Here is a 15,022-nt window from a genome sequence, read left to right as displayed (position 1 = left end):
CACACGTCATGTGTTTTGATGCTCCAGAATCAATTAACCAGTCAGCCTGTTGTGGTCTGTCACTGTTTGCATCCCTGATCATAAAGGCAATTTCAGAGGAATCTTCTTCATCCTCACAAATCATGTGCTTAGCCGTGTGGATCTTCTTTCGTGGTTTATTTTTTCAATGTTGTACATTCGCGCTTGATATGGCCTTCTCTACCACATTTGTAACATCTCCACGTGCTTTTGTCTGCTGCTCCCACTGTCTTGGAGCTATTCTGCACATTTCCCCGAAATTGTGACAGCATAGCTGATGCACCACCTGACATAGCAACGTTGGAATCATTAGCATTCACTCACTTTTGCTCTTCATTTATTAATGCTTGCTGAACACACTTCAGTGTTAGATTGTCAATCTTTGTTTCTAGTGCAGTGACAATTGTAGCATAACTTGGTGGCAAGCTACCCAACTGTGTTACAATTAGGTCTTACTCTTCAATTACAGATCCATTTGCTGATAGTTGATCAGTTAACTCCTTCATTTGTTTTAAATGATCAGTTAAAGCCTCTCTCCTTCCTTCATTTCACATCTGAAATATCTTTTCATCAGGAACAGTTTTATTAGCCAAAGTATCCCTCTCAAAATGGGCGGTCAGCATGATCCACGCCTCTTTGGGAGATTGACAGCTTGTTATCAGGTACAAATGGGGTGTACTTACATTTAGCACTAACATAGAGAACCTTTTCTCTCTCCGTCTTGTGAATTCAGCCTGTGCTGCTGCGTTAGCATCTTGCGGCTAGCGTCTCCATCTCCATTAGCATGCCCCATAGTCCTTTAGCCTTTAGCAAGTGTTCCATCTAAAACTTGCCTGTTGCCCAGTTCTCTGGTCCGCTCAGTCTGTCAATAAACAGCTTATCCTCCATTGTCAGTTCCCACAATACCGTTTATCTTCACCAAAGTCCGTGCACCACAGCTTTTTATCGACAATCTGGGCCCAAAACCTGTTTCTTTGGCAGAGTTTTTATTAACTGGCATGCACACACAGGTAATATTGAAAATGCATATACACAGTGGAATGAAATGAATCAACAGTACTACAGTGCCATCTATTGGAAAAACTACTGCATTACAACAACTAGTAGATTGTTCCCTTTATGAACCACATCATGTTTCCCAACAAACTCTCTACATAAGGACAATGGGAGGGCCACACTTGTATAAACGGATATATTTTCTAATGATACAGTACCTGGTTTTTTTGTCCAACAGGACACTTGTGTACCGCTTAGTGTTTAGATACATCTTTGGAACAATTGTTGCTTTTAAAGACAGACACATAGCTTCAAGGTTAAGAAGTTTCAGACCCCCATATTCATATTCATTGTACAAAAACCTTTCTTTTTATCTTTACTGGCTTGCCGTCCCACACCTAATCGAAGACACTCCCCTAATAAACCCTTAAAAAAGTTTTGTGAAGGAGCTGGTAATGAAAAAAATAAATAAATAAATCGAGGAATAATTAAATAATTGACAATGGATAATTTACCATACAAGGTTAAGGATTTCCCTTTCCAAAATTGCAGAATTTTATCCAGCTTTTTTAGTTGATTATCGTAATTTACTGTGCCTAGGTCTTCCAGATTCTCTGGGACAATGACACCAAGTATGTTAACTGGTCCATCTGTCCACAAAACAGGCACTTTGTATTCCATTCGAGAGGACGTTCCCTTTAAATTTCTGATCCTTAATATTTTAAATTTATCATAATCAAGCTTAGGCCCAGATTGCTGTGAAAAGATGTCCAAAAGATTTAGAAGGTTTTGCAAACAAAGAGGATTGGGGCTTATAAAAAAGCTTATATGGTCTGCATACATTGTTATTTTACTTTCAATATTATTATTACTGAGCCCTTCAATATTTTTATTCAATCTAACTTTAATCACCAATATTTCCATAACAATAATAAATACGTATGGAGACAAAGGGCACCCTTGTTTTCGACCTCTTAAAAGTGGTATTGTCCCAGAGATGTATCCATTATTGATAATTCTTCAGTCTGTTTTATTATATATATGGAGTTGCCAAAATTAAAAAAAACTAAGCTTTAACAAATAAAATCCAAGCTAATTTTGTCAAATGCCTTCTCCATGTTACAAACATTTACCCTATTTTATTTTCCATATAATAATTTTCTATGATCTTTAATAACTGTCTAATATTGTTTCCTATGTTTATTCCTTGTAGGAAACCTGACTGATCTTGGTGGATAAAATTTGACAAAACACACTTAAGTCGTGTAGCCAAACATTTTTCCAGGATCGTGTTATTGGTCTCCAATTTTTCAGATAAATTGGGTCTTTATACTGACCATTTATTTCCTGTTTCAATAACAAAGAAAAAAAGAAAAAAACTGTTTGATATGAGAAATTAAAAGTACAAAGCAATGGTTTCTAAACGTCTTCATAAAATACTTGATACACCTCAACAGGTATTCCATCGAATCCTGGGGTTTTCCCTGGATGAAAGGAGTTAGCAGTTCCACGAGTTCTTCTTCCCTTAAGAGGCCTTCACATGAATGACTTTCTTCTAAATTACATTTTCTTTCAACGTTTTCTGGAAAAAAATTTGTTGTTTCAGGAGGGATTACCGGATTTGAAAAAATATATTTAAAGTAATTTTCTATTTCTTTCAACAAAGTGGTGTGTGTAGCCAATACCTTTCCATTTGTTTTAACAAGCTTGGAAACTTTCTTTTTAGAATTATATTTTGTTTGGATATTTAAAAATAATTTTGAACACTTCTCAGACACTGAGCTTCAACAAGCCCACACAGCAACAAGCCTGCAGACAATCACTGATCAGCGGACCTGGTCTTGATTAGAGGGAGCGGCATATAGACCCGTGGAACCTTTGCCGGAACGTCGCTCATCTTCCCAGTAAGCATCATGTCTGGCATTCCCTCCCTTGTGGTTTGCTCGCCTTCTCTTTGCTCTCTCTCCGTGTCTTCCGCAGTGACTTCCCTGATCGTGTTTCGCCTCCCGACATCCATCCGGATTCCTGACTGCCTTCCTTAATCCTCGACCCCCTGATCAGACAATGACTACGCTGCCTCGCTCCAATCCTAGACCCCTTGCCTGTTCACCGACTACCCCCTCGTTTTCAACCCATATTCAGTTGAATATGCTACAAAAACAACATGTTTGATGTTCAAACTGATAAACATTTTTTTTTTTTTGCAAATAATCATTAACTTCAGAATTTGATGCCAGCAACACGTGACAAAGAAGTTGGGAAAGGTGGCAATAAACACTGACAAAGTTGAGAAATGCTCATCAAACACTTATTTGGAACATCCCAGAGGTGTGCAGACTAATTGGGAACAGGTGGGTGCCATGATTGGGTATAAAAGCAGCTTCCATGAAATGCTAAGTAATTCACAAACAAGGATGGGGCGAGGGTCACCCCTTTTTAAGCCAATTGTGGAACAGTTTTAGAACAACATTTCTCAACAAGCTATTGCAAGGAATTTAGGGATTTTACCATCCATGGTCTGTAAAATTGTCAAAAGGTTCCGAGAATCTGGAGAAATCACTGCACGTAAGCGATGATATTACGGACCTTTGATCCCTCAGGCGGTACTGCATCAAAAACCAACATCTGTGTGTAAAGGATATCACTACATGGGCTCAGGAACACTTCATAAAACCACTCTACAGTTGGTCGCTACATCTGTAAGTGCAAGTTAAAACTCTGCTATGCAAAGCAAAACCCGAGTTCATCTAAGATGGACTGATGCAAAGTGGAAAAGTGTTCTGTGGTCTGACGAGTCCACATTTCAAATTGTATTTGAAAACGGTGGACGTGGTGTCCTCCGGAACAAAGAGGAAAATAACCATCCGGATTGTTATAGGCGCAAAGTTCAAAAGCCAGCATCTGTGATGGTATGGGGGTGTATTAGTGCCCAAGGCATGGGTAACTTACACATCTGTGAAGGCAACATTACTGATGAATGGTCCATACAGGTTTTGGAGCAACATATGTTGTCATCCAAGAGACGTTATCATGAACGCCCCTGCTTATTTCAGCAAAACAAAGCCAAACCACATGTTACAACAGCGTGGCTTCGTAGTAAAAGAGTGTGGGTACTAGACTGGCCCACCTGCAGTCCAGACCTGTCTCCCATGGAAGATGTGTGGCGCATTATGAAGCATAAAATACGACAGCGGCGACCCCGGACGGTTGAACGACTGAAGCTCTACATAAAACAAGAATGGGAAAGAATTCTACTTTCAAAGCTTCAACAATTGGTTTCCTCAGTTCCCAAACGTTTATTGAGTGTTGTTAAAAGAAAAGGTGATGTAACACAGTGGTGAACATGCCCTTTCCCAACTACTTCAGCACGTGTTGCACCAATGAAATACTAAGTTCATTATTATTTGTAAAAAAAAAAATGAGTTATGAGTTTGAACATCAAATATCTTGTCTTTGTAGTGCATTCAATTGAATATGGGTTGAAAAGGATTTGCAAATCATTGTATTCCGTTTATATTTACATCTAACACAATTTCCCCAACTCATATGGAACCGGAGTTTGTATAAATACATGTAAAGATACATTTGAAAAGCATATGTACAGTACATATGTAATTGTGTACGTATCTGTTAAATACGTATCGGGTGATACTATAACCGTGAAAGAAGACAGGGGAGCCATTGCTCAGGTGCGTGTGTTGATTTATGTCACACACACAAGGGTGCATTGTGGTATTTATAAATATTTTTTCGACGCAATTAATACACAACTAAGTCTTTAATGATGACTCAAAAACTGAGCCTAAATATCACCATGCATTTGTTTTCTTTAAATACATCGTCACATAATATTTTGAGAAGAGGCCGTGCGATGAGGTGGCGACTTGTCCAGGGTGTACTCCGCCTTCCGCCCGGTTGTAGCTGAGATAGGCATCAGCGCCCCCATGCGACCCCAAAGGGAATAAGCAATAGAAAACCGATGGATGGATTTTGAGAAGAGCCATAGATTCTCCTACTCTTTCTAACTCTTAACCCTACCCACTATAATAGTCAATGGAATATGCTCCCCAGTCACTGGAATTCACCATAGTCACATTGTTTTGAAGCGATAGCTGGGAGCGATAAAGCCTGTTTAGAGAATCCACGGAATTGTCCAACACCTGGAATATAAAAGAGAAGGTTAGATAAAATCTGTAACATTTTACACTAATCTATCATTTAAAGGACATTGAGTTTTATCAATCAATCAATCAATGTTTATTTATATAGCCCTAAATCACTAGTGTCTCAAAAGGCTGCACAAACCACTACGACATCCTCGGTAGGCCCACATAAGGGCAAGGAAAACTCACACCCAGTGGGACGTCGGTGACAATGATGACTATGAGAACCTTGGAGAGGAGGAAAGCAATGGATGTCGAGCGGGTCTAACATGATACTGTGAAAGTTCAATCCATAATGGATCCAACACAGTCGCAAGAGTCCAGTGAAATGATAAAAATACCAATAGTGCTCGGTGGCCTAGTGGTTTAAAGTCAAGAAACCAGGGGTTTGAATCACTGTTGAATCACACATACACCTTTGTATGGAGTTCACATGTTATACTCTGTAGAAGGGATTTCTGATTTGGTAAGCCTTTGTATTTTATAAGGACTAGGGTTGTACAGTATACTGGTACAAAGATAGTACCGCGATACTAATGAATCATATTTGGTATTTAAAAAGTACCGGTCCCCCACCCCCCGCACCCTTGTAGTCATCACGTTGTGTCTTTGCTGGTTTTACGAGCAACGCACAATCACAGAGTACTTACAGGCAGACACAGTGTGTAGACAAAAAAGGGAGAATGGACGCCAGTAAGAGGTGCTTTAAGACATGGCTAGCTAGCTAGCGGCTAAAGTCCATCCGCAGTCGGCAATCTTGTAGCTATTTCTAAATCACAAATTCTCACCTCCTTGATGATAAATAAAGTACGTTTCTAACACGTATCATCCCTGCATGACAAGGAATAGCTAACATGCTTCACTACACATTGTAGCTTTAAATAGACTCCCTTTTTAGACCAGTTGATCTGCCGTTTCTTTTCTTTTTCTCCTATGTCCCACTCTCCCTTGTGGAGGGGGTCCGGTCCGATCCGGTGGCCATGTACTGCTCGCCTGTGTTTCGGCTGGGGACATCTCTGCGCTGTGGATCCGCCTCCGCTTGGGATGTTTTCCTGCTGGCTCCGCTGTGAACGGGACTCTCGCTGCTGTGTTGGATCCGCTTTGGACTGGACTCTTGCGACTGTGTTTGATCCATTATGGATTGAACTTTCACAGTATCATGTTAGACCCGCTCGACATCCATTGCTTTCCTCCTCTCCAAGGTTCTCATAGTCATCATTGTCACCGACGTCCCACAGGGTGAGAGTTTTCCTTGCCCTTATGTGGGCCTACCGAGGATGTCGTAGTGGTTTGTGTTGTGGTTTGTGCAGCCCTTTGAGACACTAGATATTTAGGGCTATATAAGTAAACATTGACTGATTGATTGATTGATAGCTCACCCACGTCACAATGTAAACAAACGCCATGGGTGGATCTACATCTGACATCCACTGTAATGATACCAAGTACAAGAGCATATTTAGTCGATACTACTATTATGATATCGATATTTTTAGCGTCCCAAAATATTTTTTTGTTTAAAAAAAAAGTATATTACAAACCTCGTATCCATATGAGTTGGGGAATTGTGTTAAATGTAAATATAAATGGAATACAATGATTTGCAAATACTTTAGAGCCATATTCAGTTGATTATGCTACAAAGACAACATATTTGATGTTCAAACTGATAAACATTTTTTTTTGCAAATAATCATTAACTTTAGAATTTGATGCCAGCAACACGTGACAAAAAAGTTGGAAAACGTGGCAATAAACACTGATAAAGTTGAGGAATGCTCATCAAACACTTATTTGGAACACCCCACAGGTGTGCAGGCTAATTGGGAAAAGGTGGGTGCCATGATTGGGTATAAAAACAGCTTCCAAAAAAATGTTCAGTCTTTCACAAGAAAGGATGGGGGGAGGTTGACCCCTTTGTCCAAAACTTTGGAGCAAATAGTCAAACAGTTTAAGAACAACATTTCTCAAAGTGCAATTGCAAGAAATTTAGGGATTTCAACATCTACGGTCCATAATATCATCAAAAGGTTCAGAGAATATGGAGAAATTCCTCCACGTAAGCGGCATGGCCGGAAACCAACATTGATCCCTCAGACGGCACTGTATCAAAAACTGACATCAATCTCTAAAGGATATCGCCACATGGGCTCAGGAACACTTCAGAAAACCACCGTCACTAAATACAGTTCTTTGCCACATCTGTAAGTGCAGGTTAAAGCTCTACTATGCAAAGCGAACACCATTTATCAACATAATCCAGAAACGCCGCCGGCTTCTCTGGGCCCGAGATCATCTAAGACGAACTGATGCAAAGTGGAAAAGTGTTCTGTGGTCTGACGAGTCCACATTTTTGGAAATATTCAACATCGTGTCATCCGGACCAAAGGGGAAGCGAACCATCCAGACTGTTATTGATGCAAAGTTCAAAAGCTAGCATCTGTGATGGTATGGGGGTACATTAGTGACCAAGGTATGGGCACCATTAATGCTGAAAGGTACATACAGGTTTTGGAGCAACATATGCTGCCTTCTAAGCGCCGTCTTTTTCATGGACGCCCCTGCTTATTTCAGCAAGACAATGCCAAGCCACATTCAGCACGTGTTACAACAGCGTGGTGTCGTAAAAAGAGTGTGGGTACTTTCCTGGCCCGCCTGCAGCCTAGAGCTGTCTCCCATCGAAAATGTGTGGCGCATTATGAAGCGTAATTTTTGGTAACAATCTCTGCAAATTCAGGCATCTCTAAAAGTTCCACAAGATCAGGGGGGGGCTGATAAATTGCTGTCAATGTTCAAATTGTTTAACTGAAGTTGAAAATGCAGCGTATTTGTTAGATTTCTTGAAATCATATTATTTTTGGGGTTAGGGTTACAAAGTACACTTAAAACTGATTTAAAATTCATAAAATTACAAGGGAATGTAATGCTGATTAAAAGAATATGCCATTGAACATTGCAGCTTTTTAAAAAAAAGCTGCTGCGAACAATCACAAAAAAAAGCCTGTAACATTTTAGAGGGACTGAATAGTTCTACTAATGGCAATTTAAGTTACAGTACCAATAATTATCACACACACACTAGGTGTGGTGAAATGTGTCCTCTGCATTCGACCCAACCCCTTGATCACCCCCTGGGGGGTGAGTGGAGCAGTGGGCGGCAGCGGTGCCGCGCCCGGGAATCATTTATGGTGATTTAACTCGCAATTTCAACCCTTGATGCTGAGTGCCAAGCAGGGAGGCAACGGGTCCCATTTTTGTATAGTCTTTGGTATGACTCGACTGGGGTTTGAACTCACAACCTACTGATCCCAGGGCGGACACTCTAACCACTAGGCCACTGAGTGTCTTTACAGGTGCTGTTCATATTATTAGAATATCTTGAAAAAGTTGATTTATTTCAGTAATTATATTCAGAACGTGAAACTTACATATTATATGAATTCATTACACACATAGTGATATATTTGAAATGTTTATTTCTTAAAATTTTGATGATTAGTACTGACAATTACTGAAAATCCCAAATTCAGTATCTCAGAAAATTAGAATATTAGTTACGACTAGTAGCAAAAAATATTTTTTAGAAATGTGGGCCAACTGAAAAGTATGAAAGAGGAAAGTTTCAGCATGTACGGCAATCAATACTTAGTTGCAGCTCCTTTTGCCTGAGTTGCTGCAGCAATACGGCGTGGCATGGAGTCCACCAGTCTGTTGCACCCCTCAGGTGTTATGAGAGCCCAGGTTGCTTTAATAGTGGCCTTCAGCTCTTCAGCATTGTTGGGTCTGGCATCTCGCATCTTTCGCTTCACAATACCCCATAGGTTTTCTATGAGTTTGCAGGCCAATCAAGAACAGGGATACCGTGGTCCTTAAACCAGGAACTGGTAGATTTGGCATTGTGTGCAGGTGCCAAGTCATGTTGGAAAATGAAATCTTCACCTCCATAAAATTGGTCCGCGGCAGGCAGCATAAAGTGTTCTAAAACTTCCTGGTAGACTGCTGCATTGACCCTAGACCTCAGGAAACACAGTGGACCAACACCAGCAAATGACATGGCACCCCAGACCATTACCGATTGTGGAAATTTGACACTGGACTTCAGGCAACGTGGATTCTGTGCATCTCCTGTCTTCCTCCAGACTCTGGGACCTTGATTTCCAAAGGAGATGCAAAATTTACTTTCATCTGAAAACATAACTTTGGACCACTCAGCAGCAGTCCAGTCCTTTTTGTCTTGAGCCCAGGCGAGACGCTTTTGACGTTGTCTCTTATTCAAGAGTGGCTTTACACAAGGAATGAGACAGCTGAAGCCCATATCTTGCATACGTCGGTGCATGGTGGTTCTTGAAGCACTGACTCCAGCTGCAGTCCACTCTTTGTGGATCTCCCCAACATTTTTGAATCGGTTTTGTTTGACAATCCTCTCCAGGGCGCGGTTATCCCTCTTGCTTGTACACTTTTTTCTACCACATCTTTGTCTTCCCTTCGCCTCTCTATTAATGTGCTTGGACACAGAGCTCTGGGAACATCCAACCTCTTTGGCAATGACCTTTTGTGTCTTGCCCTCCTTCTTTAAAGTATCAATGGTCATCTTTTGGACAGTTGTCAAGTCAGCAGTCTTCCCCATGATTGTGTGTCATACAGAATCAAAACGAGAGACCATTTAAAGGCTTTTCCAGGTGTTTTGAGTTAGTTAGCTAATTAGAGTGTGGCACCAGGTGTCTTCAATATGTGACCTTTTCACCATATTCTAATTTTCTGAGATGTTGAATTTAGGGTTTTCATTGGTTGTCAGCTATAATCATCTCTTATTTGGCCAAAAAAAACACTTGAAATGTATCAGTCTGTTACGAATGAATGTATACATTCTACAAATTTGACTTTCTAAATATAATTAATGAAATAAATCAACTTTTTCATGATATTCTAATAATATGACCAGCACCTGTATAAGCTTTAACAGAACAGATAAGTATTCTACCAAGTATCTTGTTATTTTTGTTTGTTCTTAACATCAATTAAACAATTTTCGAATCCACGGTTTCCTGATATGTGTCTTTTATAGATTAACTTACCTCTTCAAATTTCTTGGCCTTGTACATATCTGCTCCCTTCAGGAAGTTGAGCAGTATGATGTCGCACAGGACAGTACCCTATATGATAATAACTTGTTTTAGTAATGATGAGGAACAGGGTGATATAAATACAGGCCTCTAGATGAACAGGAGCCTTAATTCTTGGATCAACAGATGTCATCCATCCCCGCTGAGCACACACACACACAGACACACACACACACACAGACACATGCACACACATATGGAGCAAGAGCACTGCCAGTAAAAGTTGGTACCGAAAAAACAATTACCACATTGTACAAAAAAAAAAAGTTTTGATGGCACTAAAGCAAGTTTCTGCAACATATGAATATAAACATTTAAAAAATACAATATTTTTGGTGGATATTTTTTGGAATCATGACATGCATATATATTCATATTTTTGTACACTTTTCTATTGTCTTTGTGTGTTTCAAAGGTTATGTTCAACTTTTGTTTTTTCCTGATCCGCTTCTCCTTTTATCGGTTTTGTTTATTTTTTTGTTCCAGTTTTGCTTCTTTGTTTTACGGTTTTAAACTAATGACAGTGGGTGCTTGAGGGCAAGGCTTACAACAGCCGGAAACAGGTAAAACACCGTCGAAGAAGACGGAAGGACTGAGGGGCTCAAAATCAAGTTTTAAAAAAGCTTCAAAATGTGAAATTATGAAGCAAAAGTTGTTTTTTATATTCATCCTAAGCAGAGGTGGGTAGTAACGCGCTACATTTACTCCGTTACATCTACTTGAGTAACTTTTGGGATAAATTGTACTTCTAAGAGTAGTTTTTATGTAACATACTTTTACTTTTACTTGAGTATATTTATAGAGAAGAAACGCTACTTTTACTACGCTCCATTTATCTGCAATCAGCTGGTTACTCGCTACTTTTTTTTTTTTATCGATCTGTTAATGCAGGCTTTGTTTGTTTTGATTTTGTCAGACACGCATTCAAAGTAGGAACTACGCATGCCTGCGTTTCACCAATCAAATGCAGTCACTGCTGACGTTGGACCAATCAAACAGAGCCAGGTGGTCACGTGACCGTCACACGTAGAACCCGACATGTTGAAAAACTTATTGGGGTGTTACCATTTAGTGGTCAACTGTACGGAATATGTACTGTACTGTGCAATCTAATAATAAAAGTTTCAATCAATCAACCAATCAATAAAAAGTGTAAAGGAAAAAAGACACTTTTTATTTCAACCGTACTTCCCGTCACAAGCCTAAAGACCGATCGCACAGTTCCTGTCTTCACAATAAAAGTGCCGCTCCATCGCGCCTCCGCTAACAAAATAAGAGTCTCGGAAAGCCAGCGCAAACTAGCAAGCTACGGAGTTTGCCGCCAATGTATTTCTTGTAAAGTGTATAAAAACAAATATGGAAGCTGGACGAATAAGATGCCAAAAACCAACGACTTTCATGTGGTATTAGACAGAAAAGAGAAACTTATTTTCTCCTCCATTTGAAAACCGGGACGTTATCAGCACTATACTGTCTGATTTCAATCAATGCAAGTCATCAGAATCAGGTAATACACCAATTTATATTCTTGTCTTCATTAAAGATAGGAATCTATATGTTAAACATGCATGTATATTCATTAAAACACCTTTAACATGTGAACAAAAATGGCAAAATATAAATTATATACTGTATATATAAAGGTATGTGTATATATATATATACATATATATATATATGTGAGTGTGTGTATGTATATATATATATATATATATATATATGATATGTGTATATGTATATGTATATGTATATATGAGGTAGATCACCTCGACTTGGTCATTTATTAAGTAATTGATTAACGATGAAAAATGTATTGGGGTGTTACCATTTAGTGGTCAATTGTACGGAATATGTACTGTACTGTGCAATCTACTAATACAAGTTTCAATCAATCAATCAATCAATCAATGAATGCCTACTGAGCCTATGGTGCTGTTAAGTTATTGTGGCTCAATTTGCCTTAATTTTTTTTTTATTATAATGTATTATTATTTAATTTATAATATTGTTTTAAATGATTAAGAGATATTCCTGGCTCTGAATTTGCTCATTGCTATTTTTATGTTTTTGTGCATTATTTGTTGCCGTAATCATTAAACGAACAGGTTACTCATCAGTTACTCAGTACTTGAGTAGTTTTTTCACAACATACTTTTTACCTTTACTCAAGTAAATATTTGGGTGACTACTCCTTACTTTTACTTGAGTAATATATCTCTAAAGTAACAGTACTCTTACTTGAGTACAATTTCTGGCTACTCTACCCATCTCTGATCCTAAGTAGGCCTACGTGTGTTGCTTTAGGCAGATTTATCTCCTGCTCAGAGAGAAATCATGTATTTTAGACATAATATAGTGGACTACTTATGTTAATTTTCGACTACTTATCTAGTTCGTAAAGCACTCTGATCAACTTTGTACTTGCAAAATTGGTTTTACATATTATGCAGTATATCTTTCAGCACTAAGAGGCCGTAAGGATACCTTTACTATTAATTGAATATTGAAGTTATTATTATATATTAAATGATTGTTATTCTTAACAGAAGGACCATGATTATTTACAAAGCATGTAAAATGATTTTAAAGTTAGAAAACATTTTTAATAGTTATGCAATGAATCTCCTCTCTGAGCTGCCACCTTACCGTGGTAGAGGAGTTTGCATGTCCCAATTATCCTAGGAGCTATGTTGTCCGGGGGCTTTCATGCCCCCGGGTAGGGTCTCCCAAGACAAACAGGTAGTCGTGTAACGGTACGTGTATTTGTGTTGAACCGTTTCGGTACGGGGGTTTCGGTTTGGTACAAAGGTGTATCGAACGAGTTTGTAAACTAAAGTCTTAACAAGCTGCTCTGCTTTCTGCCTCTGTCTGAGCTGTGAGCACCCAGCATTGTCCCGCCCACACAACCATCTGATTAGTTACATACAAAGCCAATCAGCAGTGCATATTCAGAGCGATGGAACAGCCAATCAGCACTGCGTATTCAGAACGCATGTCAATGCTTCAGCGTCGAGCAGATATGTGTTTAACAATTATAAAAAACACTTCCTAGTCACAACTATTACAAACATCACTATGAGCCCGTTGACCTTCTAGAAACTTAAACTGCAGCTCAGCTCGCTTACAGTTCTGGCTTGAGGTGAAGGCTAGTTAGCTTTTAGCATTACGTTAGCTCATTTTGCTGTGTGTGTGTGTGTGTGTGTGTGTGTGTGTGTGTGTGCGTGCGTGTGTGTGAGTGTGTGTGTGTGCGTGTGTGTGTGCGTGTGTGTGTGTGCGTGTGTGTGTGTGCGTGTGTTAGGGGCAGCAGAGCCCTGTCTGTCTGTTATTTCACATGAACTAACATGTAGTCCATTGTGTACAGGGATGAATAGTCTCTCCTATTGCCATTGTACTATTTTTTCAGCTATAGTTACAGTAATCATTAGTAATGTAGCAGCCTAGTTTTGAATGGCAGGGTCCCTGCTATCACATGTTGACAAAAATATAACATTTACATAATAAAAGTCAACTATAAGCTTCCCAAATGCTGTAATAAATTAAGCATGATGAGTTGACTTGAAACTGTTTAATGTTGCACTTTTTATATGTAGAAGAAAGTTTTTGTCATTTTATTTAATCAAAGCAACAACTTGAGGCAGTTAAATGTGGATTAACGTGGGCAGAATTATTATAGTGTTCCAGATGTTAAAAGGATAAAGCCATTGTTTACAAATTTGGTAAAAAAAATAACCCAAAAATGAATATTTTATTGTTTTCTTACTGTACCAAAAATTAAACGCACCGTGACTTCTAAACCGAGGTAGGTACCGAACCGAAATTTTTGTGTACCGTTACACCCCTACAAACAGGTCCTAGGTGAGATATCAGACAAAGTGCAGCTCAAAGACTTCTATGGAATTACAACATAATGGACTCAGATTTCCCTCGCGGGGACGCGGGTCACCGGGGCCCCGTTCTGTAGCCAGGCCCGGAGTTGGGGCACGATGGCAAGAGCCTGGTGGCCGGGCCTGTCACCATGGGGGCCGAAGAGGCAACGTGGGTCATCCCTCCAATGGGCTCACCACCCATAGCAGGGACCATAGAGGTTGGTGTGTGATGTGAGCTGGGCGGCAGCTGAAGGCAGGGCACTTGGTGGTCCGATCCTCAGCTACATAAGCTAGCTCTTGGGATGTGGAACGTCACCTCATTGGGGGGGAAGGAGCCTGAGCTAGTGCGCGAGGTAGAGAAGTTCCGGTTGGATATAGTCGGACTCACCTCGACGCACAGCAAGGGCTCTGGAACCAGTTCTCTCGAGAGGGACTGGACTCTCTTCCACTCTGGCGTTGCCGGCAGTGAGAGGCGACGGGCTGGGGTGGCAATTTTCGTTGCCCCCCTACTCAAAGCCTGCACGTTAGAGTTCAATCCAGTGGACGAGAGGGTAGCTTCCCTCCGCCTTCGGGTGGGGGGACGGGTCCTGACTGTTGTTTGTGCTTACGCACCAAACAAGTGTTCAGAGTACCCACCCTTTTTGGGTACACTCGAGGGAGTACTAAAAATTGCTCCCCCGGGTGATTCCCTTTTCCTACTTGGGGACTTCAACGCTCATGTTGGCAACGACAGTGAAACCTGGAGAGACGTGATTGGGAAGAACGGCCGCCCGGATCTAAACCCGAGTGGTGTTTTGTTATTGGACTTTTGTGCTCGTCACGGATTGTCCATAACAAACACCATGTTCAAACATAA

General features: G+C 40.1%; 1 protein-coding gene across 1 annotated transcript in view; it reads right to left on the bottom strand.

Annotated features, from left to right (window-relative positions):
* Positions 1-5,048: 5,048 nt before the first annotated feature.
* Positions 5,049-15,022, bottom strand: part of LOC133562844 (P2X purinoceptor 3-like) — a 124,289-nt gene continuing 114,315 nt past the window's right edge. The window contains exons 11-12 of the mRNA XM_061916651.1: positions 10,253-10,330; positions 5,049-5,174 (exon numbers count right to left, since the gene is read on the bottom strand). Of these exons, the coding sequence (XP_061772635.1) occupies positions 5,049-5,174; positions 10,253-10,330 (204 nt within the window). The remainder of the gene's footprint in view (positions 5,175-10,252; positions 10,331-15,022) is intronic.

The sequence above is a fragment of the Nerophis ophidion genome, linkage group LG12 (genome assembly GCF_033978795.1).
Source record: "Nerophis ophidion isolate RoL-2023_Sa linkage group LG12, RoL_Noph_v1.0, whole genome shotgun sequence".
Classification (NCBI taxonomy): domain Eukaryota; kingdom Metazoa; phylum Chordata; class Actinopteri; order Syngnathiformes; family Syngnathidae; genus Nerophis; species Nerophis ophidion.
This window is presented reverse-complemented; position numbering and strand designations above follow the sequence as displayed.